This window comes from Periplaneta americana, chromosome 3, assembly GCF_040183065.1.
Source record: "Periplaneta americana isolate PAMFEO1 chromosome 3, P.americana_PAMFEO1_priV1, whole genome shotgun sequence".
Lineage (NCBI taxonomy): Eukaryota > Metazoa > Arthropoda > Insecta > Blattodea > Blattidae > Periplaneta > Periplaneta americana.
This window is the reverse complement of record NC_091119.1, coordinates 131,175,049-131,201,450: the sequence shown is the minus strand read 5'-3', so window position 1 is coordinate 131,201,450 and position 26,402 is coordinate 131,175,049. Positions and strand designations below refer to the sequence as shown.

At 33.8% G+C, this 26,402-nt stretch overlaps 1 protein-coding gene across 5 annotated transcripts in view; it reads right to left on the bottom strand.

Annotated features, from left to right (window-relative positions):
- The window catches only part of LOC138696528 (uncharacterized), an 83,286-nt gene that overhangs the window by 21,897 nt on the left and 34,987 nt on the right, over window positions 1–26,402 (bottom strand). For 3 of the 5 annotated variants that reach the window (XR_011331405.1, XR_011331406.1, XM_069821616.1), the window contains exon 4: window positions 19,627–19,823. Coding sequence is in view for 2 of the 5 variants with exons in the window: in XM_069821616.1 (XP_069677717.1) it covers window positions 19,665–19,823 (159 nt within the window). In the remaining 3 variants the exon portion in view is untranslated. Of the gene's footprint in view, window positions 1–16,259; window positions 19,824–21,498; window positions 21,573–26,402 lie in introns of those variants that run through there. The other 2 variants (XR_011331407.1, XM_069821615.1) reach the window with 2 other exon arrangements.

Here is a 26,402-nt window from a genome sequence, read left to right as displayed (position 1 = left end):
TAGATGGGAAGATAATATTAAAATGGATTTGAGGGAGGTGGGATATGATGGTAGAGACTGGATTAATCTTGCTCAGGATAGGGACCAATGGCAGGCTTATGCGAGGGCGGCAGTGAACCTCCGGGTTCCTTAAGAGGCAGTAAGTAAGTAAGTAAGTAAGTAAGTAAGAAGTAAGTAAGTAAGTAATTAAGTAAGTAAGTAAGAAGTATATAGTATAATGCTATTACTTACTTACAAATGGCTTTTAAGGAATCCGAAGGTTCATTGCCGCCCTCACATAAGCCCGCCATCGGTCCCTATCCTGTGCAAGATTAATCCAGTCCCTATCATCATATCCCACCTCTTTCAAATCCATTTTAATATTATCCTCCCATCTACGTCTCGGCCTCCCTAAAGGTCTTTTTCCGTCCGGTCTCCCAAGTAACACTCCATATGCATTTCTGGATTCGCCCATGCGTGCTACATGCCCTGCCCATCTCAAACGTCTGGATTGAATGCTCGTAATTATGTCAGGTGAAGAATACAATGCGTGCAGTTCTGGGTTGTGTAACTTTCTCCATTCTCCTGTAACTTCATCCTGCTTAGCCCCAAATATTTTCCTAAGCACCTTTTTCTCAAACACCCTTAACCTATGTTCCTCTGTCAGAGTGAGAGTCCAAGTTTCACAACCATACAGAACAACCGGTAATATAACTGTTTTATAAATTCTAATTTTCAGATTTTTGGACAGCAGACTGGATGATAAGAGCTTCTCAACCGAATAATAACACGCATTTCCCATATTTATTCTGAGTTTAATCTCCTCCCGAGTGTCATTTATTTTTGTTACTGTTGCTCCAAGATATTTGAATTTTTCCACCTCTTGGAAGGATAAATCTCCAATTTTTATATTTCCATTTCGTACAATATTCTGGTCACGAGACATAATCATATACTTCTTCTTTTCCGGATTTACTTCCAAACCGATCGGTTTACTTGCTTCAAGTAAAATTTCCGTGTTTTCCCTAATCGTTTGTGTATTTTCTCCTAACATATTCACGTCATCCGCATAGACAAGAAGCTGATGTAACCCGTTCAATTCCAAACCCTGCCTGTTATCCTGAACTTTCCTAATGACATATTCTAATGGGAAGTTAAAAAGTAAAGGTGATAGTGCATCTCCCTGCTTTAGCCCGCAGTGAATTGGAAAAGCATGAGATAGAAACTGAGCTATACGGAATCTGCTGAATGTTTCACTGAGACACATTTGAATTAATCGAACTAGTTTCTTGGGAATACCAAATTCAAGAAGAATATCATATAATGCTTCCCTCTTAACCGAGTCATATGCCTTTCTGAAACCTATGAATAACTGATGTACTGTACCATTATACTCCCATTTTTCCTCCACTATCTGTCGAATACAAAAAATCTGATCAATAGTCGATCTATTACGCCGAAAACCGCACTGATGATCCCCAATAATTTCATCTATGTACGGAGTTAATCTTCTCAAAAGAATATTGGACAAAATTTTGTACGACGTCAACAAAAGTGATATTCCAGTTTAATTCTATTTGTGTATATAATAGTACAATAGGTATGATAATGTATGTGATATGATGTTTCTGTAGCGAGGCAATCCACCGCCGTTCAGCTCACAGATGAAGTGTCAGAAGTCTACTCCTCCTTCGTGACGCGAATCAGCATTTTAAACTATGCACATAATTTTGTTATGGAAGTACATGTTGGATTGCAGTTTTCCTTTATTTGTAGCTTCTTATTATTACGTCATTCAATATTTTTAAATTCGCGGTCCTTAGCGGAGAGAACCGATTGTTAAAAAATTAGAATGACACCACTGGATATATAAACATATCTGCACGAGCGATTACTGGAGTTGCGATGTGTTAACCTTACGACCAGAGACTTCAACGTTGACTACGAAGCTACTGATCTAGCATGTCCATAAGCGAAAGTTTTAAAATTATAATTGCAAATAATCATAATACATTCTTATTACAATGCGTCTTCGCCATCACGCCCGTGACCAATCGAGCGCCCGTTGGGGGGGGGGACGTGCTTCTGCCGCTTGCCAGTCGGTCGTCGCGACGTGATGGCGAAGATGCACTGTATTAAGAATTTTATACAATATAGGTCACGAGCCTATACAACGCAGAAAGAGAGAAAGCTGACTTTATTTAGAAATAGGCCTATGTAGATAAATTAACATGGAACAACCTCTAGTGAAGCATTGATATCAGGAAATAATGTTACTTAATTTGCAGTCTATTTACAATCCCCCTGGGCATGGAGTGCTACATCTTTGACCCCAAAACACCTTCATTTCATCTCCAAAACATGACGGCCTTCCCTCACACTTTTCACCACTTAAGTGTAGGAACGAGCAAGGGATAAATTCTTAGCTTTTGTTGCCAATTCTTGAAGTCATTGCCATATTATTTCATTTCTGCCACGCGCCTAAAAGTTGAGGAGAAGATGAAAGTTTATGAGGATTTACCAATTCCAGGAAGGAAGTTCGTCATGTTTTGGAACAAGTCATATCCTCACCATTATTACTATATAAAAAGCGTCACGTTCCAATACAGAGCCCCGAAATTTTCACATGATTTACTTTGTGTGAATACTGGATGAAAGAGGTAGTGACAAAAATTTGTCCGAAAAACTAACAGTTGCACAACAGAATAACACAGCACAGCATAGAATGTCTTAGTAGTCTATTATAGTGTAACGTTTATTGTTATAATTGTAAGTAACAAACAATAAAATTACAAGACATGGATAAGCGATAAATAAAACTGATGGTCGGTTGCAAGAACGCATTTTTTCCTTCGTTAGCCGCTAACGGATCAGTAAGTTCGAAAGCCGGTTTGCATGAAATATCTTTAGTGTTATTGGTCCGTTGAAGGATTCACTAACTTAGAGATCTGATTTCCCTCCAATAATAATATTTATTCCTCCGTTAGACAGCAATCTTACGTCGAGTAGTTTATATATTTTGATTCCTCATAATGTTACTTGTATGAGATTCAGGCATGCGATATTTTGGATTTAATAGGTCCTATATACACGACATTAAAATAATATTGCATATCGATAGCTAAAAAGTGATAGGACTACGTCGTAGAAATTAATTTCTTAAAATAGACAAACTTCTTATAGAGGGTTTACAACGTTTCAGGGATGATAGAGGAGGTAAAAACAAACGTCTGTTTTAAGTGACAAAACTTTAGCAGATGCGCTCTTTTGCCGCTATATGGCCTGAAGGAATAGATGACTTGACTTCCGTCACAACACACACTGGTTAGTTCTGTTTGTGCACGACCACCTTGTAGGGCCTTGTCTGTTGACTAACAGTCTCCATGGTAATAATTATTTTGTTTTTCTACGCGACGTCCTACCAAAACTTTTAGAAAATATCCCATTGAACATCAGAGAACGAATATGGTTTCAGCATGACGGTGCCCCTCCACACTTTCATCGTCGTATCAGGAAACACCTAAATGCTACATTCCCCAATCGTTGGGTTGGCAGGGGTAAGCCGATACCGTGGCCACCTCGATCACCGGACCTAACCCCACTGGATTTCTTTTTGTGGGGGGACGTGAAATGTTTTGTGTATGAGACACCGATCGATTCGGCAGAAGACTTAGTTGCTCGCGTTGTTGAAGCTGCACATGTTATTAGAGACAATGTTGGTCTTTTTGAGCGTTGCAGTCACTCCATAGTACGAAGGTACCAGTTGTGCAATGCCTTCAATGAACGACAGTTTGAACACCACCTCTAAAATGACAATTGGTGTTGTTCTTTATGGATTATACTAACACTTACGTAGGCCTACACAATAAACGGCGCATCAGCCAAAGTTTTGTCACTTACAAAAGATATTTACTTTTACCTCCTCTATTACTCTTGAAACGTTGTAAACGTTATTTTTAACACCCTGTATATGTTTCTGCTTTGTAAGATCTTCTATTCGATAACAAAATATTACGAGTACACAAGTCATACACTGTCCAATTTTGTGAACAATAATAATGTAGTTACTCTAAATAATAATAATAATAATAATGTGTAGTTAAACTGAATTGACAATTTTGTATATAGAAATATCTCTTCTTAGCCATCCATATACGGTAATTCGATGTGTTCTCATTTATGTATTTGCTTATTTATTATTTATTTATTTAGTTATTTATGTATTTATTCATTAATTCTTGTAATAGCAAAATTATTATTTATGTCTTTATTACAGACTCTAGTTCATCGTCTAACGACGACGGTATGTGCTCTGTAGGTTGTCTTCTATTTCCTGTAACATTAATGCACTCGTGGGTTATTTTTAATAACAAATAGGCATATTTATCTTCCTCACGAAAACTTCTGCTCCTGATTCCTTTCTGCTTCGTATCAGTCTATATTTATTGCAAGTTTTGACAACAATAAAAGTTAGAATGCTTCAAATCAGTGTAGCAGCCGATGTTCACTTTTTATTCATTCACGTACTATTGCATCACTTGTGAAATCCAAAGATGCTCGGTTAACGATCCAATAACAAGTGAACCGTTAAATTCCTCTTCTGCAACCCGACATTCCACAACCTTACAGATCCACTAACTAATTGAGAATTAAATTATTTATAGGTCTGTTTTCTTGCAACACAGCGTGAATGACTTAGCTCAGTCGGTAGTGTTTGAGACTCGTATTCGGAAGGTTCCCAATCTGATTGGGGTTTTTCAAGGTTTTCCTCAGTCACGAAGGCACATGCAGGATTGGAAATTTACATATTATGATTCATGACCCCCTTAATCACTAATATCATAAAAATTGAAACACAATGTTAATCAGTTACATGAACATAAGCCATAAGACAATAAAAACAGAGTCAGAGCAAAAGTCCACGACTTAAAAATAAACCCAAAGATTCTACACACGTGATACGACAACAGATGTTAAAGTGCGTATAGATAAACTTCACAAAAAATGCCAACTGAGAATAAGTGAAACAGAGGAAAGGAGGTTATGGAATATTTAAGTCAGGTACGTCAAATTTAATTTCAGTTAAAATTAACAACAGGATCTCAAAATGGCAGGAACTTAACAGGAATGCGGTCTCTCCCTACTATTTATAATGCACCTGATTAAAATTCTTCAGGAATGGAGACAAAAACGACATGGTCAGTTGCAGATAAACAGAAATTTAAAAATAGGTTCATTGATATTTGCAGTTGATCTAGTTTTAATAGAATCTACAGAAAATGATCTACCATACTCTGTACGTAATTTAAATATCATTGCAAAAATATAAAATTGAAATAAATACAGAAAAAAGTAGTTACTGCCATCTGTGGAAATACAGCCCCTAAAAAAATATGTTTACAAGGCAAAATGTAGGGAAAAGTTAATCATTTTACATAATTATCTTGGCTGCAAATTAATATTTGAGTCGACCTGGTTGGCAAGTTGGTATAGCGCTGGCCTTCTATGCCCAAGGTTGCGGGTTCGATCCCGGGCCAGGTCGATGGCATTTAAGTGTGCTTACATGCGACAGGCTCATGTCAGTAGATTTACTGGCATGTAAAAGAACTCCTGCGGGACAAAATTCCGGCACATCCTGCGACGCTGATATAACCTCTGCAGTTGCGAGCATCGTTAAATAAAACATAACATTTAATATTTGATAATGATTTGGATATAATGAGCAAAATTTTAAAATACTCCAAAACTTTGGAAATAAAAGCAGGATAATGAAACCTTTCCTGCTACAGACAAGCACTAGAATAGGTCTTTAACAAATCTTGTACTCTGTTATGGTAATGAGGCATAGACATTAAGGCGGATGGATGAAAGCAGAATAACAGCTAATGAAATGAGATTTATGCGAAGAACAGCATGATATACAAATGGGACCATAAACGCAACGACAAAGTAATGGAAGAACTGAGTCTGGAATCAGTACTCGATTTTATACAGAAATATCAGAACTGGATGAGCCATTTGCGATGTATGAGATTCCCTCAGATTCCTAAAAGCTATACTTCACTATCAACCCCATGGGAAGAGATCTCTGGGACGTCCCAAAAAGAGCTGAGGAGAAATTCCTCTTTATTATGAGACCGTAATACGCCACATGACCTAATATTTCTATGGATGATAATGATGATGATGATGATGATGATAATGATGAAGTCAGGTAGATAGAGGTGTTTGGGTATGCTTCTTGTTGTGCAGTAGCACAATGGTTCAAAAAGAGAGTGTTTGTTTTGGTTTCTCCACACCACACTGCATATGCAAAGAATTTCCGTTCATCAAGTTCAGTTAAGATAAAAAAAAATATTGTGTTGACAAACAATTTAGAATATTGAATTTGAATAATTTCAAGGAAAAATTGTTCCGGGGCCAGGTATCCATCCGGGGATCTCTGGCTGAACGCACCAGTGCTCTACCGATTGAACTACCCAGGAACTCCACCTGACACTGTCTCAATTTTTCTCCTTATATCCACACAACTCTAATGGGGTGACGAGATCCTAGAGACCCACATCGAGTGCACGCAAACTCTGTGCGACTTCAAATTGTGGTTTTCTGTTAATGTACCTACAGTAACGTATATATTATGCAAGTCTAGTTTTTTCAGGTAAAATATTCAATTCCCGGGATTGATAGCCGGAACCGGAACAATTTTCCTCTTGAAATTATTCAAGTCTGTTTCACATTGAGCTTTACCTGAAAATTAGATTTGCAACACAGAATATTATTGTTTTTACAAAATATGATAATTTAGGGCTTTTTGCCACAAAATACTAAAAATCTGCTACATTGCAAGCTCAATATACAGGAAAGTCTGAAATATGCAAAACTATGTACAATTAATATTCATTACATTCGTTCAAAACCTGTACAAATGATTTTATATGACTTTGCAAATGGACAGTAAAAATAGGGAGTTGTATACGAATTGTCACCCTATTAATATGCCATTCACGGATAACGACACATGTTTAAAGTTCTTGTTCATTTTGCTTGTTGCAGAAGCGGTGAAAATCCTCGATGGCTTGTCACTAGAGAAGTTAGGAACTTCATTCATACCTCCCACGCTTCCCCACGCCAGATCCCTTTCCAGCTCCTCTGCCAGCTCCCTTGACTCCTACACCAGCTCTGCCAGCTCCCTTGACTCCTATACCAGCTCTGCCAGCTCCCATGACTCCTCTACAAGCTCTGCCAGCTCCCATGACTCCTCTACCAGTTCTGCCAGATCCCATGTCTCCCATATCAGTTCTGCCAGTTCCCATGTCTCCCATACCAGCTCTGCCAGTTCCCATTCCTCCCATACCAGCTTTTCCAGCTCTCTTTCGAGCTCTCATGCCTCCCATGCCAGCTCCCTTATCTCCATAACCAGCGCCCCTGCCGCTTTATGTTTCCCTGCGAGCTCTCACGCCTCCCTTACCAGCTCTACCAGCTCCCTTTTCTCCGAATTCAACGTTGCCAGCGCCCCTGCCATTTTGTGTTTCTTTGCGAGCTCTCATGCCTCCCATACCAGCTCTACCAGCTCCCTTTCCTCCAAAACCAGCTGTGCCAACGCCCCTGCCACTTTAAGTTGCTCTGCGAGCTCTCATGTCTCCCATACCAGCTCCCTTTTCTCCAAAACCAGAAGTGTCAGCGCCCCTGCCACTTTATGCTTCTCTGCGAGCTCCCATGCCACGTCATCATTGGAGCATCTTTCAGCAGCAGCAGCAGCAGAAGAAGAAGAAGAAAATGAGGAGAGAAGAATGAAGAGTTGCTGGTGCCCCTGTGTAAGATATGTATATCGTGTGCTTCGTAGACTTTTTAGGCGCAAGTAGTTACAAATTTTACGTTTAAGAGCCATTTTCAGACAGATCGCTCTCGGAGTGTTTCTATGTTTTCCTCATTACTTGTTCACAGCTAAACAATTCTGTTACAAACTTTCGTTTTGTTTGGTGGTCTTTTTCTTTATGTGCTAAAAATATGTTTGAATCTCACGCTCTGTCCCTTGGTTCCAATCAATGTTTATAATATATTTTTATCGTTATTTCAGTCATCAGCTTATCAGGTATATTGAAGGTTAACATCCTTTCATTTCATGATACATAAGCTAGTTTAAATCACAAACGTTTTCGCCCATTTCTTTGGTCATCTTCAGGTGATTATGTTAATACAATAAATAATACGAATATTTTTAACAATATTTTAGGAGCTATACCATTCCATATTATAACATAAAGACATACATGGTAATTCATTGACTATGTTACGAACTTTTAGAAATGATGGAGGAGACAATTATGAACAACTTTCATATAGGAACCTATGTCCGGAAACGTTTCATTTCGTAGTAAGAAAACCAAGATACATTAGTCAATGTAACCAGCTAAATTGGAACTGAAGGCTATCCTTTTGAAGTTTGGTTGTAGACGACTTGTTCCTGTAAACGTTGGTGATTTCTCATAAAAATGGTATAAGTTAGTTGGCATCGTAAATTACATTTTGACTGATTAAACATTGCAACTTGCCGATATGCATTTCATTTATGGAAGTACAAAAGGAAATGGAAGGAAATTTGCAATGTTCAATCGGTCAAAATATCATTTACTATGTCAACTAACTTATACTATCTATATGAATAATCACCAACGTTTGCAGGAACAGGACACCTTTCAGTTCGATTTTAGTTGGTTACACTGACTAGCATATCTAGGATCTAGGCTTGTAACTACGAAGCGGAACGTTTCCAGACATAGATTCCTATAAGAAAGTTGTTCATATTGATGGCCTCTATCATCCCTAAAATTTTGTAACGTAGTCACTGAATCATCCTGTATAATTTCATAATTAATGAGTGCTAAAACTGTATGTTAAAACAAGAGTGAACTTCAGTGTTACATAATATTATCTTATTGGTTATTTTATGCTAAACACATTTTGCTCCTATTTTTATCAAAGTCACATGGTTAAAAACATGTATAAAATCTATTTGTTAAAACATATTAAATGCACATTGTGTGAGTAAACTATATTCTATGAGAAGATGTATAATATGTCTAAATTGTTACTTACTTACAAATGGCTTTCAAGGAACCCGAAGGTTCATTGCCGCCCTCACATAAGCCCGCCATCTGTCCGTATCCTGTTCAAGATTAATCCAGTCTCTATCATCATTTCCTACCTCCCTCAAATCCATTTTAATATTATCCTCCCATCTACGTCCCGGCCTCCCTAAAGGTTTTTTCCCTCCGGTCTCCCAAGTAACACTCCATATGCACTTCTGGTTTCGCCCATACGTGCTACATGCCCTGCCCATCTCAAACGTCTGGATTGAATGTTCCTAATTATGTCAGGTGAAGAATACAATGCCTGCAGTTCTGCGTTGTGTAACTTTCTCCATTCTCCTGTAACTTCATCCCGCATAGCCCCAAATATTTTCCTAAGCAACTTATTCTCAAACACCCTTAACCTATGTTCCTCTCTCAGAGTGAGAGTTCAAGTTTCACAACCATACAGAAGAACCGGTAATATAACTGTTTTATAAATTCTAACTTTCAGATTTTTGGACAGCAGACTGGATGATAAGAGCTTCTCAACCGAATAATAACACGCATTTTCCATATTTATTCTGCGTTTAATTTCCTCCCGAGTGTCATTTATATTTGTTACTGTTGCTCCAAGATATTTGAATTTTTCCACCTCTTCGAAGGATAAATCTCTAATTTTTATATTTCCATTTCGTACAATATTCTGGTCACGAGACATAATCATATACTTAGTCTTTTCGGGATTTACTTCCAAATTGTCTAAATTATTATAAACTTATAAAGTAGGACGTATTCGTACACATATGATGATACCACGGCAAGGAAAGGTAGGCCTACGGATGATGATGTTTCTATGCTGTACCACTTCTGCTCTGTCATTCTTTTGACCCCAGTGAAGCATCTTGAAATATTTTGCGACTCATGTGCAGGGAAAAATAAAAACTATACTGTTTTCAGATTTCTACATTATTTAGTGCACATGTGTCACCGATTTGACTCTGCAAGGGTAACCTTCCCATTAAGAGGCCATTCGTAGATGGAGTCCGATAAAGATATGGGTCTTATTAAACAGAATGCTCATATCGAAGTACCCAATGATTCTAATCAAAGTCTCGAGAATGAAATCCTGTCCATTCACTGCAGTTGAGGCTGGTCAACATATGTTCTACAAGTGGGGATCGTATATGGAGTCTCATTATAAGAAGAAATCGCCATTTGGAACACGTCTAATAGCTCAGATTTTTATTGGACAGAAGAATACTTGCACCATTACTATGAGAGAATGTGCATACAACGCAGCCTGGGTGTCAAACATTTCTGTTTACAGAAAGCAGAATATTCCATCATCTGAAATAAGCTATCATACTCATCTTCCAGTATTGGTGACAAAGTTCAATGATCTTCAGCTGTAAGTCAATTCTGTTGTCCGTTAGCTAAAGCATTCTACAAGAACATCAAGATACAAGCAGACATCGAAGATGATGATTAATTCAACTATTGTGAAAGAGGAGCAAGAAATATTGTGTTAATAATTATAGTTTTATCATTATGTCGGTTATTTTGAATACTCTTTCCTTCTTTATTAGGACTAATTACGGTGATTTATTGAACTATTGTGATTACTATAATTAATTCAGTGACTGTGAAAGAGCAGCACGAAATTATGTTAATAATATTGTGCATCATTATTGTTTAATTATTATTGTTATGTCAGACTTTGATTATACTCTTTCCTCGTTTCTCAGAACTTCGATTATGATGATTAATTCAACTATTGTGATTATGATGATTAATTCAACTATTGCGATTATGATTAATTCAACTATTGCGACTGTGATGATTAATTCAATTATTGTCATTATGATATTAATTCAACTATTGCGATTATGATGATTAACTCAACTACTGCGATTATGATGATTAACTCAACTACTGCGATTATGATGATTAATTCAACTATTGCGACTGTGATGATTAATTCAACTATTGTGATTACGATGATTAATTCAACCATTGTGAAAAAACAGCAACAAATAATTTATTTATAACATTGTCCATAATTATATTTTAATTATTACTGTTGTGTCAGACATTGATTATACTCTTTCCTCGTTTCTCAGAACTTTGATTATGATGATTAATTCAGCTAGTGTGATTATGATGATTAGTTCAACTATTGCGACTATGATGATTAATTCAACTATTGCAATTATGATTAATTCAACTATTGTGATTATGGTGATTAATTCAACTGTTGTGAAAGAGGAGCAAGGAATATTGTGTTAATGATTGTAGTTTGATCGTTATGTCGGACTTTTTGAATACTCTTTCCATGTTTCTTAGGACTGATTATGGTGATTTATTCAACTATTGTGAAAGAAAAGCAAGAAATAATGTATTAATAACATTGTGCACCATTATAGTTTAATTATTACTGTTATGTCAGACATTGATTATACTCTTTCCTCGTTTCTCCGAACTTTGATTATAATGATTAATTCAGCTAGTGTAATTATGATGATTAATTCAACTATTGCGAATATGATGATTAATTCAACTTTTGCGTCTGTGATGATTAATTCAACTATTGTAATTATGATATGAATTCAACTATTGCGATTAAAATTATTAATTCAAATATTGCAATTACGATGATTATTTCAATTATTGCGAATATGATTATTAATTCAACTATGGCGACTGTGATGATTAATTCAACAATTGCGATTATGATTAATTAAATTATTGCGATTATGTTGATTAATTCAACTATTGCAATTACGATTATTAATTCAACTATTGCGGTTATGATTATTAATTCAAATATGGCGACTGTGATGATTAATTCAACTATTGCGATTATGATGATTAATTCAACTATTGTAATTATGGTATTAATTCAACTATTGCGATTATGATTAATTCAACTATTGCAATTACGATGATTAATTCAACTATTGCGACTGTAATGATGAATTCAACTATTGTGATTATGATGATTAATTCAACTATTGCGACTATAATTACTTAAACTATTGCGATTATGTTGATTAATTCAACTATTGAAATTACGATTATTAATTCAACTATTGCGATTATGATTATTAATTCAAATATGGCGACTGTGATGATTAATTCAACTATTGCGATTATGATGATTAATTCAACTATTGTAATATGGTATTAATTCAACTATTGCGATTATGATTAATTCAACTATTGCAATTACGATGATTAATTCAACTATTGCGACTGTAATGATGAATTCAACTATTGTGATTATGATGATTAATTCAACTATTGCGATTATGATGATTAATTCAACTGTTGTTTCTATGATGATTAATTCAACTATTGTAATTATGATGATTAATTGAACTGTTGAGATTGTGATGATTAATTCAACTATTGCTACTGTGATGATTAAACCAACTATTGTGATTATGATGAATAGTTCAACTATTGCGATTATTATGATTAACTCAACTATTGCGACTGTGATGATTAATGCAACTATTGTCATTATGGTATTAATTCAACTATTGGGATTATGATGATTAATTCAACTATTGCGACTGTGATGATTAATTCAACTACTCTGATTTTGATGATGAGTTCAACTATTGCGACTGTGATGAATAATTCAACTATTGTGATTATGATGATTAATTCAACTATTGCGATTATGATGATTAATTCAAGTAATGTAATTATGATTAATTCAACTATTGCTATTATGATGATTAATTCAACTATTGCGATTATGATGATTAATTCAAATATTGCGATTACGATGATCATTGCAACTGTTCTGATTATGATGATTAATTCAACTACTGTAATTATGATGACTAATTCAACGGTTGTTATTAGGATGATTAATTAAACTACTGTAATTATGATTATTAATTCAACTGTTGTGATTATGATGATTAATTCAACTGTTGTTGTATTATGATGAATAATTCAATTATTGTGATTATGATAATTAATTCAACTATCGCAACTGTGATGATTAATTCAACTACTGTGATTATGATGATTAGTTCAACTGTTGCGACTGTGATGATTATTTCAACTATTGTGATTATGATGATTAACCCAACTATTGATATAATGATATTAATTCAACTATTGCGATTATGATGATTAATTCAACTACTTCGATTATGATGAGTAATTCAACTATTGTAATTATGATTAATTCAACTTCTGCGATTATGATGTTTAATTCAACTATTGTGATTATGATGATTAATTCAACTATTGCGATTATGATGATTAATTTAACTGTTGCGACTGTGATGATTAATTCAACTATTGCGATTATGATGAGTATTTCAAGAATTATAATTATGATTAATTCAACTTCTGCGATTATGATGATTAATTCAACTATTGTGATTATGATGATTAATTCAACTCTTGCGATTATGGTGATTAATTCAACTATTGCGATTATGATGATTAATTTAACTGTTGCGCCTGTGATGATTAATTCAACTATTGTGATTATGATATTAATTGAACTATTGCGAATATGATGATGAACTCAACTATTGCGACTGTGATTATTAATTCAACTATTGTGATTATAATATCAATTTTTGTTTTCCACTTGTGCTTATCTTAATATTTGGATTTATATTAACGTTTTCGACACTCGGTGTGTGTCATCTTCAGATATGGGGTCTATGTCATTGTGTGTTGTGAAGACATAGCTTCTTAATTATGTTGTGGTTTGTTCACTTGTGTATGACCTTTCATGATTTCTTAATTTTGCTAAAATTACTATAAGCAGTGTGTGGTTGGTTGTTATGATTCTGTTAAATTCTATCTTTTGAAAACCCATATAGGACAATAGAAAATTATGTTAAAACCATTATGACACATAAATATAAACAAGTAAAATATATACACTATAAAAACACTGTAAAACACTGTATACACTATATCACTTTTATCACATATATGGTTGGCTGTGTTGGCCTGTTATATCGTTAAAATTGGGTTGTTTTTACTGTTCTTGGTAAAAACTGTCTTTTTGACGTACTTTCACTGATTTTCCATAGTATAGTATGTTGGAGTTTTTGATGTTGTTCAAGTTGACTACTGTGAATCGTGGATGCTGTTATTGAGTACTTAGACGTATATAATACAAGCTATTTTCTGTTGAGTCCGCTGTCTAGTATGGCCATGCGTGTCTGCAACAATTTACTTTATATTAATAGATTGAATTAAGACGATTTTGTTTTTTATTAAGTAGGAATTTATCGCGTAAAAATGTTGTATGGAAAATACTTACAATTTTAGCTGATGTTGGAGTGTTCCTATGTGGTGCATGGCTGAGACTAGAATGGCGGGCTCAATTACAATATTTTCTTAATGTAGGCCTACGTCATCTGGAGTGGGAAGTGGAGGGGGTATTGGTGGGACCTGTGTGGTTGTTGTGTGTGTTTGTTTCGACGGGAATAATTTAAACAAGTTAAAAAGTGGGTTATTTGTATTGGCTATTTGTTCGTTGAGGAGGGGTCTTCCTGAGTTAAATTCTATTATAATGTGAAATTGTTCCGCAGTGTCTATTGATATTATAATACAGTGAGCTTATCGGCATCTCCAAAATGAAAATATTGTGACTATGATATTATTTCAACTATTGCGATTATGATAATTAATTCAACTATTGCGATTATAATGATAAATTCAACTATTGTATTTATGAGTAATTCAACTATTGCGATTATGATAATTAATTCAACTATTGTGATTATGATGATTAATTCAACTATTGCGATTATGATAATTAATTCAACTATTGCGACTGTGATGATTAATTCAACTACTGTGATTTTGATGATTAGTTCAACTATTGCGACTGTGATGATTAATTCAACTATTGTGATTATGATGATTAAGTCAACTATTGTTATTATGATATTAATTCAACTATTGCGATTATGATGATTAATTCAACTATTGCGATTATGATGATTAATTCAACTATTGCGACTGTGATGATTAATTCAGCTACTGTGATTTTGATGATTAGTTCAACTATTGGGACAGTGATGTTTGGATCAACTATTTTGATTATGATGATTAATTCAACTATTGTTGTTATGATATTAATTCAACTATGGCGATTATGATAATGAATTCAACTATTGTGATTATGATGATTAAGTCAACTATTGTGATTATGATGGTTAATTCAACTATTGCGATTATGATGATTAATTCTACTAATGTAATTATGATTAATTCAGTTGTTGTGAATATGATGATTAATTCAACTTTTGTGATTATGATGATTAATTCAACTATTGCGTTTACGATGATCAATTCAACTGTTCTGATTATGATGATTAATTCAACTACTGTAATTATGATGACTAATTCAACTGTTGTGATTAGGATGATTAATTAAACTATTTTAATTATGATGATTAATTCAACTGTTGTGATTATGATGATTAATTCAACTGTTGTGATTATGATGAATAATTCAATTATTGTAATTATGATGATTAATTCAACTATTGCAACTTTGATGATTAATTCAACTACTGTGATTATGATGATTAGTTCAACTGTTGGGACTGTGATCATTGGATCAACTATTATGATTATGATGATTAATTAAACTATTGTTATTATGATATTAATTCAATTATTGCGATTATGATGATTAATTCAACTATTACGATTATGATGAGTAATTCAACTATTGTAATTTTGATTAATTCCGCTATTGCGATTATAGTGATTAATTCAACTATTGTGATTATGATGATTAATTCAACTATTGCGATTATGATGATTAATTCAACTATTGCGATTATGATGATTAATTCAACTATTGCGATTACGATGATCAATTCAACTGTTGTGATTATGATGATTAATTCAACTACTGTAATTATGATGACTAATTCAACTGTTGTGATTAGGATGATTAATTAAATTATTGTAATTATGATGATTAATTCAACTGTTGTGATTATGATGATTAATTCAGCTGTTGTGTTTATGATTATTAATTCAATTATTGTAATTATGATGATTAATTCGACTATTGCGATTATGATATTAATTCAACTATTGGGATTATGATATTAATTCGACTATTGCGATGATGATGTTTAATTCAATTATTGCGATTATGGTGATTAAATCAACTATTGTGATTATGATTATTTCAACTATTGTGATTATGATGATTAATTCAACAATTGTGAAAGTGGAGCTAAAAATATTATGTTAATAACATGGTGAATCATTACAGGTTAATTGAAATATAGGACTTCGATTATTCTTTCCTTATTTCTCAGGACTTTGATTTTTAAATCATTGTAAAAAGTTATATTAACGTGCAATGTTGAAAAATTAAGCAACAAAAACTTGTTTAAAGTCAAATTTTTTATTCATAAGTTCAGAGCAGGTACCGGTGCAACATTTATATTTTGAAATATCTTTTCCAAGTATTAATTTAAATAAAAGGCAGCGTTTTAAACTTAAAAAGTCATTTTCTCAAAACTTTGTTCTTTCCATATACCCTTCAATTGTATAGTGTACGAAGTTTTGAAAATTACTTTAGATGGAATTTTGTTAATAAATTTTTTGCTTACAACTGCTCTACTGACTATGTGGAACTTAAAGGAAGTTGGGTTGGGGGAGAGGTGGAAGGGGTGTCCGGTCATTTATCGGGCATTATTGATCGGTGAGTAGTTTTAAATTATAAACGATAAAGTGGATTTTGAGGGTTTGGAATCTGTTCGTTGAGAAATTGAATATTCTGAATTTGATTTCTGACAGTAAAGTATTCTTCAGCTTTATTAATTAATTAATTGTTGTCAACTATATTTCTAATTATATTCATCTGACACAATTAACATAAAATCCAGACTTTTGAGATGGGCAGGTCATGTAGCATGTATGGGCGAATCCAGAAACTCATACAGAGTGTTAGTTGGGACGCCGCACCGGATGGAGAAAGTCCTTTGGTGGGATTGAGATGTAGGTGGGAGAATGATATTAAAGTGGATTGGAGGGAGGTGGGATATGATGGTAGACACTGGATTAATCTTGCGTGGGATAGGGACTGATATCAGGAGTATGTGAGGATGGCAGTGAATCTCCGGGTTCCTTAAAAGCCATAAGTAAGTAAATAACTATTTTTAGGATCTGTAACGTATTATTTATGTTCTTCAGTTCATGGCCTGAGTCGATCAAGTAAGCAGCAAATTTTGATTTGTTCCGATTATTGATAAAATCTGAGTATGTTCCTTGAATTCCATTTTGTTTGTTCCACATTAAGCTTTTATATGCCACTTTGCAAGTGTTCATTTCTTTCTCCCAATTTACTTGTTATAATGCTGTTTAATGTATTATTCGTCTTATGTGTAACATTTGCTTTTTTTATTTTTAAAAGGCTGATAACACTAGTCTGTGATGAAATTTCTGCCTCCAAAGTTTGAATGTTTTTAGAGTATTTGTTAGCATGCTGAAGTCAAATTCGAAGCCAGAAAGTTCCTATGACGTACCATTTTTTTTTTTTTTTTCAATTTTCTTATAATGTATTATGACAATATATAGCGTTATTATTTAAACTATAATACTTTAACAACTGTAGTTTTAGTATGTTAAGATATGAAAACCAAATGTATTCAACATATTTTTAAGATGTTTATATTGAAAGTCAAGGATAACAGATGTTTCTTAGCAGATAGAGGGTGCAAGCGTATAAGGATGTTAGGGTGAAATAACGTGCAGCCTTGCCATTATTTTTATTTGTGGGAGATAGAAATGTCAGCCCTATCTTGGTGAGAGACTCAACTCAACTCTTCTAGTTCCTCTCATATTTCAATAGTCTGTGTTTCATCTGGAAGCGAAACGAAATCAGTTTTTGAAGCTTTATTCTGTAGTAGAAAGTTGAGAGTTTTTAGTTCAGTAAGAAAGTATTTACCATGTCGCATCGAGAATGTATAAATAATCCAGACCATTTTGTTATATAACTTATATAAAATGTACACATTGCCTAAGCAGAGGTGTAATTTTACAGATTTTGTGAAAAAGTCATATCTTGCTCATTTTGGAATCAAACTTGGAGTTCAAAGTAAAGCTTGGGCACCACACAAAGTATATAGAGTATTGATTGAAGAACTTCATCATTGGATCAACGGCAGAAGACTGTTGCTATGTTTTGGAGTACCTATGGTTTGGAGAGAGCAGTCGAACCATAGTAATGACTGCTACTTCTGTTCGTGTGATGTGAAGGGGTACGATTCTAAAAATAAAAAGCAAATAGTGTATCCAGTTATTCAGTCATCCATTTTACCTGCACCCCATGGGCCTGGTGTTCCATTCACTGTGCGACTAGAAAATCTTGAATAGTTTTCATCTGAGTCTGATGTAGAGGTGAGGGAAATTGTGACGAGTGACAGTGACTATCTACCACAGTCGGGTGCTGCAGAACGTAGCTTTAAATAAGGAAAGAGACTGTTTCAAGTACATATGTGAGAAATTTCCACTACTCTCTGAAGCAAATTAAAAGAAGATATAAATTTAATGGTCCTGACAAAAGAAAACGGATGTCTGATGCAGCACTTAAAAACACTGTGGATGAAAAGGGGAAAGCAGCATGGATATCTTTCTGTGAATTTGTTTTAAAATTTCTTTGTAACAACAAGGGACCTAATTACCGAAACAATATGGCTAACATGCTTGAATCATACAGGGAACTTGGTTGTAACATGAGTATCAAAATTCATTTTCTGTTTTCTCACCTAGATTATTTCCCCGAAAATCTAGGATTTTTGAGTGAAGAGCAAGGTGAACGATTTCACAAGGATCTGCAGGAGTTCGAAAGGAGATGCCAGGGACGATGGAGCACCAGAATGCATCCTCATTATTGTTGGATGTTAAAGCGTGAAATACTTGAAGACAGAACTAAGAAGGAGTGGTGTAATTTTTTGTGTGATGCATTGTGCTAATTTATACATGCAATAGTGAAGTAAACAAGACTAAAACAAAGCAAAAACACTCTAGTGACATACAGTGGCGGCTCGTGGGTATTGAATTCAGGGGGGCTGCATACAAAAATAAACCATGCAACTTATCTTATTTAAAGATTAGTTCCATGCGCCTTGTCTTGTAGGTTGCAAACTTTTTAATCATCATCTTATTAAAATCCGATATTTCGTTTAACATAGTCATTACAATGGAAAACATAGCTAATGCGGTCAGTCTCTCTTCTCTCATCGTATTTCTGAGATAGGATTTTACTCTTTCCAAACACGAAAAGCAACGTTCTGGTTCGGAAGTTGTCATTGGTATGGTGACAGCTATGCGTAGTAGTTCTACAACTTCTGAAAATGAGGCTTGCAAGTTCTCAGAAGAAACTGCAAGAGCTTTATTGTGTCACTGATATTTCTGAATTCTTGTCTCTGATACAACACAGTGAGTTCCGTTTTTAGTTTGTCTTTATCGAACATTTCTCCTGAATTGTTAAGGTACTGAACTGAATAGACTGTAAATATTGTACAGAATTAAACATTGTCGCACTTGTTATACTCACAACATTGAAGAAAATGTATTTAAAACTGCGCGCTACTCTCAAACTGCTGCAAATTTTGCAGCGCCTGGAAACTCTGGATTCACGGCGAGGGGTAGCAGGGGGAGGGGTAAAAGTAACGCGCAAAGCATCCGAGACGAGACTGGCAGCTCCAGGGGAGGAAGTGGCTTCACCAATCCGTCCTTGTCTCTGGTTTCTCTCTGGAAGCACAAGGGGAGGAAGTGACTTCACTAAAGATTGCGTGCATGTCAATGAGAGCGAAATTAAAAAAAAAAAAAAAAAACAAATTCGAGCCGCTAAATAGAGACTGTATAATAAATGTATTTCACAACATAAAACGAACCATGAGCCACAAATGTCTGGGGGTGCTGCAGCTCCGCAGCCCCCCTTCGAAAGCGGCCCCTGGTGACATATATGAACAACCATGAAAAAGTCTGTGATGAAATTCACGTAATTATACAATACATTTAAAGTGATTTTGCAAACAAACGTGACGTGATAGAAGTAAACGGATTGAAAATTCGAATTCTGCACATCGACATTATGTACAGTAACATCACATTATTTACTTCAGGCAACAAACACAAAGTTGAAATTCGCAGGCTAGTGTAATTGATTGTTTATTTTTCCTATATATGTCATGGATGCCCATGTGTATTTTTTGTCTCTTTAGATTCTATGGGTTGCAGAGTAGTGTGTGTTTTATTTTTTTGTGTTCTAAGGCGTTTTTGTATACAGTTTTGTATCATTTTTTTTGTTGAAGCCGTATTCTATTACTAATTGTAATATTGATGGCTGAGAACAAGACTATTTTAAGTCCAACTTTTTATAAGAAATAAATCTGTGTTTCATTGTGTTCCAGTTCTTGTCAGCATATATGAGTCGAACAAAACTGTAAATATTCCTCTCCATAAGGTTGCTATGAAGCTTTTTCAATTTTTTTCATGAAGCTTTGAATGTCAGGAGCTTAAAATAGCTCTCCTGAAAAGGAGAAGTAAAATGGACTTGGAACAGTCTGGTTCTGGGTCATCGATATGTAATTATATTCTTTTTTGTAAGATTGTTTGTTTATTGGTGTGTTTATTAACCTGTCAATAAGATAAGTTTGCTGATTTTATATGAGTGAGGGTGGTTTGATATATGGTATGTTATATACCGTAGTTGTGGGTTTTCGAAATATTGTATATGGACTTAGCTCGTTTTATTTGAGGGTTAAATCAAGAAAGTTAATTGACCTGTATTGTTCTTCGTACGTAAATTTTAGATTAGGATGTAAGCTTTTGAACTTATTGACTTTATATGTTGGTTTTGAATTTCTGCCATGAGCGACCCCTTATAGCAGAAATCTTCCTTCAAAATTTAGAAAATAGTCACATAACGAAATACAACAAAACATAATATCATATTCTAGATACGTATACTACACTTTAATAATATGCAACGAAAATATAAACATTCAGATTCCTGCTTAATGTTAACTAAATAAAAATAGGCAAGCAATAAGAAAATAAGACTTTAATACAAAAAGAAAAGGAATAGGAAAATTCATTGCAAATGCTACATGGGATGTTAAGGATAGAGGATGGCTTTAATATGGTGGAAAATCATTGAATTAAAAAAAAAATACTTTGCTACAAAATACTGTACATTTTGATATGTGAGAAATATATATTATATAAAAAAGAATGCGGATTTATGCTATAACAAAATTTTTAAAGCTCTGGTGCACATTAATTGGATGTTTTGCTGCTAGTCTTGTCTCAATGGTTCATTACTTGTTATGGTGAAATCAATCTGAAATATATTAGTTATTATGTAGAGAATCCTATATGACGCGATGTTAAAATTTATTAAATTGTTGTCGAAAATACTCACATTTAAGAACGTGTGCACTGCACAGGTTATCTATGTTGACATTTACATTAAGAAGATTTGAGGCTGGGTTATATCTGTAATGAAATTTAATATCAGAATACTTGGTGTAAATGAATATAATAATTGTATGAACGTACTTACGATGAAATGCGGTTGACTTAGTGACAATGATCTTGCCGACTGATGTGACGCGATATGAAATTATGAAGTTTAAAGAGGAATGAAATGTTTTTATCATGTTCACAGTTTTATGATGTTATAATTTAAACACAACACAGCAGTGCAGCCACAATTTTATGTATTAAATTTTCATACCTGTACATTAATTTTAGATTGCTAATTTCCATAAGTCAATTTTAAATAGTTATTATTTTCATTATTAAAGGTTGTGATTAATCATTCGCTCCACAATATGACACAAAATGTACAAGATATTGTATGTAAAAAATAGCCTGATGATGCACGAAGGGCAAAAACGTTTGCTTAATTTTAATGTTTTATATTTGTATAGTACACAATGATCACTTACATGGGTAAGTGTCATTGACTTTTTATATTTGTGATATTTCAATTAGACTGAATTAATAAAACAACATTATATTATATTATATCATATTATATTGACTATCTGAATATTTCAAAATGCTTTCTAAGATAATGTACTCTTTAGTTTAACATTTTGAAAACGATTATCAAAGTTATGCCATAACTATGTTAAAGAATGTGGTTTTAGGAGTAAAATGACAAAGAAGTTTTGAATTTATCTTAAAAATGGCTGATTTATATTCGATGTGGTGAACTATAGTGCCCTGGTACTTCCCCCTTCCCCCACAAATTTCTGCCCCCCCCTCTTATTTTAGCAATCTCAAATTTTAGTTGTTGCAGCAACATGCAAAGAAATGAAAAATGACCATCAAATAGGAAGAAATTTCAATTATACAACCACCTCCCCTTAAGAACAAGATTTACATATATTGGAAATAGTCTATGCAGATCACTGACAGTTTGCGCATATGTGTGTATGGGTGGAGGTGGATGTGTATCGGTTTATGTGGACCTCATAAAGAAATTCCGTTGCATAAGTGAATTAAACTATTAAATATTTAAGCCAGTATAATTGATTCTGTGAGAATATCAATTCCGTAAGGAGACGGAGATGAGAGTCACTACTCGAAAGTGGAAATTAAAAAAATATATTATTAAATATACAGTTGGTGGGTAGCTGTGTGAACTTTCTCGGAAATCACAGCACACTTAAACTTTCAGATGAGTATAGGAAAATGTATTGTTTTAATAAAACTTATAATTAAAAAAAAAATTTATTATTTTTTTTGAAAATTGAAAAGGGGGAACTCTCTGATTATGGCTCCTAAGTTGTTTCATTGTGTAGTAGCAGTAGCAGTAGCAGTAGCAGCAGCAACAGTAGCAGTATGGCAGTGGTAGCAGTAACGGTAGTGGTAGTAGTATTAGTATTACTGTAGTAGTAGTCCTCCTTTGTCTTCCTTCTATCCTATTTCTGATAACAATGCAATACTTGTCTACATTAGTTTTGTTTAGAAACACTCTCGGGTACAATCTAACTAATCCTCCTCTGCTATCATTGCTACCTTTCATTTCTATTATCCCTAATTTTCTGTTTATCTGCAAATATTTTTATCTCTGACTAATATTTACTAATGATCTATATCCCACTCTTTCATCTACAATGCAATATTATATTATTTACCCTATTTTTTCACTGATCTTTTCTCAGAAATTTACGCTTGCATTCAGCCAATGTTTCAATATTCGAATGTTTGAAGTACTTCCTTACTATTACTCCTTCAAATCACTCACCCCTTTTCTCTTTCATTGGTACAGCTTTTATGGCTCACTCTGTCTACTTGCATTCATTTTCAATTCCACTCTAATGTACTTCCCAGATTCTTCCTTTCTGTAGTACCGTACATAAAACACTCAATATTCTCTACTTACAGTTTCTAATTTACTTTAACTCTCTTTACTACTTTCCTTTTTACTGGTTTATTATATTCGTATTCCCCTTAACATTTAACACTTAACTAATTATTCCTCAATTTTTCCTCAGTTCCACTTTAGTAACATTTAACGATCGAATTTTCACATTCTTTGTTTAGATAAGGTCGCTCAAATTACACAACTGAAATTTACATTAGAGAAAAGGAAGACTTCTGTCAAAAAGAGGGATTTTGGAAAGGTGCATAGTATCGTCTCTCTTCTGCTAACAACACTATATCATCAGAAAATCTTATGCACTTTATTCTTCTTCTTCCTACTATAAACCCTCCCATGTTCTAAAAACTGTTCATCACTAAATAAAGAAAATTTCCTAATGTTACCATTCCACATAGCAACAGATAAATAAATACCTTCGAAATTCATGATACCAAGGCAAAACACAGTTTAGGCTTTTTTCCAAGTTCGCACTATCTGTATTTAGAACCAACTAAAATTAGTTGTACAATTCTGTTTCATTCTATAAGAAAAGGTCTTTCAAAATTAAAGTTAAGTAACTATATTTAGGTATAATAAAACCGTCAAAAGCATATAGTTAATACAATTCATTTTTTCAAATTAAATTAATTACGAAGAATAAAGAAAAGAAAATCTGTCAACTTTCCCATTACTTTTATAATTAGTTTCAGAAAACGTACAAACTATTTATTCAACATGAGGACCGTAGTATTTTATAATTTACACAATATCATGCAATATAGTTAATATGCGATAGTTAAAAAATTATCCATGCATGGAGCAACGCAGCGAACTCACTGGAGAGGCGTTGCGAGAACCTGATATAGTTAAAAATAAATTATTTACATAATTATGAGAAGAAAATAGCGTCCAGAGATTTCCTTGAATGTTATTTGGATTGCAATTCATTTAAAGTAACTTAAGTTGATAAATGTCTTTGTGATGATTTTTTTTTTCTGGAGATGAGAATTAAAGGAAACAATTAAAGCACGATTAATATTTACAAATGTAATTTCGGACTACCACAGTTACCGGAAAGGCAGCTGAAACATGTATTCGTTTGAGGGACGCTAATAAAAAATAAATTATTTGGGTTTTTATAATCTGAATTGTTACTGTATTAATAGTTTAAGTATTAATATTGTATGTTACATAACGTTACCCATACCAACTTTATATTGTACAGACAAAATATTGATTGTTATTGTAATTGGCATTTCATTATACTTCTAAAACTTACTGAATAAGTAAAATAACATACTAGATGGCTTGGGCAGATGATAAGAGGCTGATATAATCGGCATTGACATAACATTAGAACAGCTGAATATATTCTTGTCTGCTGTCCAGAAACACAGTTCCCTATTCACATCCATCAGATCAACATGAGTGCACATCTGTGTATGATTTTGAAAATACCAATTTAATTAGGACAAAGTCTAGAAAAATTAAATCTACAGCTACAGTGGTAATCGTAATCACACCTTAATTACAAGAAGATAAAATAGTTTTATAACATCATAAAATTAGTATAATGTTCCAATGTTGTTAAATCATAATTTCATTTTCCAGGTAACATTAAATACTTTGGCATATTATAGTGTTATAGAAGTTCTCCACTATATGAATTATTGTTGTGAACACCGCATATTGCTAACCGAGAGTTAACTGCATTCTGCTATTGCCTTCTCGTGATGTATTTCTGTAGCTAGAATTACCCTCAGTTCGACACACTTCTATTCATTAATATTTGTAATTTTCATTTCGCTACACTTTAAATTACTGTACTTTCTTGATAATTAATCTCTTAGTATTATTTTGTAGAAAATTTTATTGCCACATAATTCCTAGTCAATATATTAATTTTAAGTTCATGTAATCCGGTAATGTGTCCTTACACAATCACTTCGTTGATTTAAAAATAAATTAGAATCTTAACAATAATTGTATCTTTAACAGATATTTTATTCCACTGCACATTTCCTCTATTAAAATTGTAAATATTTTGAAGTTGTGGCAGCAAAGGTGAGCTGCATCTGTTCTAAGTTCTGTCAGTGGAAGTCAGTGGCGGCTCGTGACGTAAAAAGTGCGTGAAGTAGTTTTAGGTTCACTTCTAATTTTATAACAACAAAAATTATGTATAGACCTATGTATATTAAATACCGGTATATATAAAAATACGTGTCTTTATGACGATAATAATAATAATAATAATAATAATAATAATAATAATAATGTAATCATAAATTAACGGTATTAAGATGCTAGTGTCTACTCTATTGTATTCTGTGCTCGTTGGTTGCTACGGTAACCATAACAAGCGAAATAGAAAGTCACAATGGAGTCGCCGGCGCTATGTTGTTCTTCAGCGCGGCGCGATTTTTGAACTTACATATACATAAATATCATAAAATCAGTCGCGTTGTAATGTATAGTAAAAGTAAAGTGAATTTTTCAATTTTAAACGTGTAAAAGAATTCTGTTGTGTGACGTAATAACGAAAATTCAGCCACCGGCGTGGCTCAGTCGGTTAAAGCGCTTGCCTGCTGGTCTGAAGTTGCGCTCGGGTGCGGGTTCGATCCCCGCTTGGGCCGATTACCTGGTTGGGTTTATTCCGAGGTTTACCCCAACGGTAAGGCGAATTCTACGTAATCTATGGCGAATCCTCGGCCTCATCTGGCTATCACCAGTCTCATCGACGCTAAATAATGTAATAGTTAATACAGCGTCGTTAAATAACCAACTAAAAAAATAACAGAAATTAAAATATGAAACAGAACTGAAATTGTACCCAACAGAGACATACACTTCGCAAAATATACAACATTGAAATATTAAACAGTTAATTTCTTGACTTATACCACGACAATGGAAATTTCCTTCGATATTCCTACACCAATATGAGAGGATAA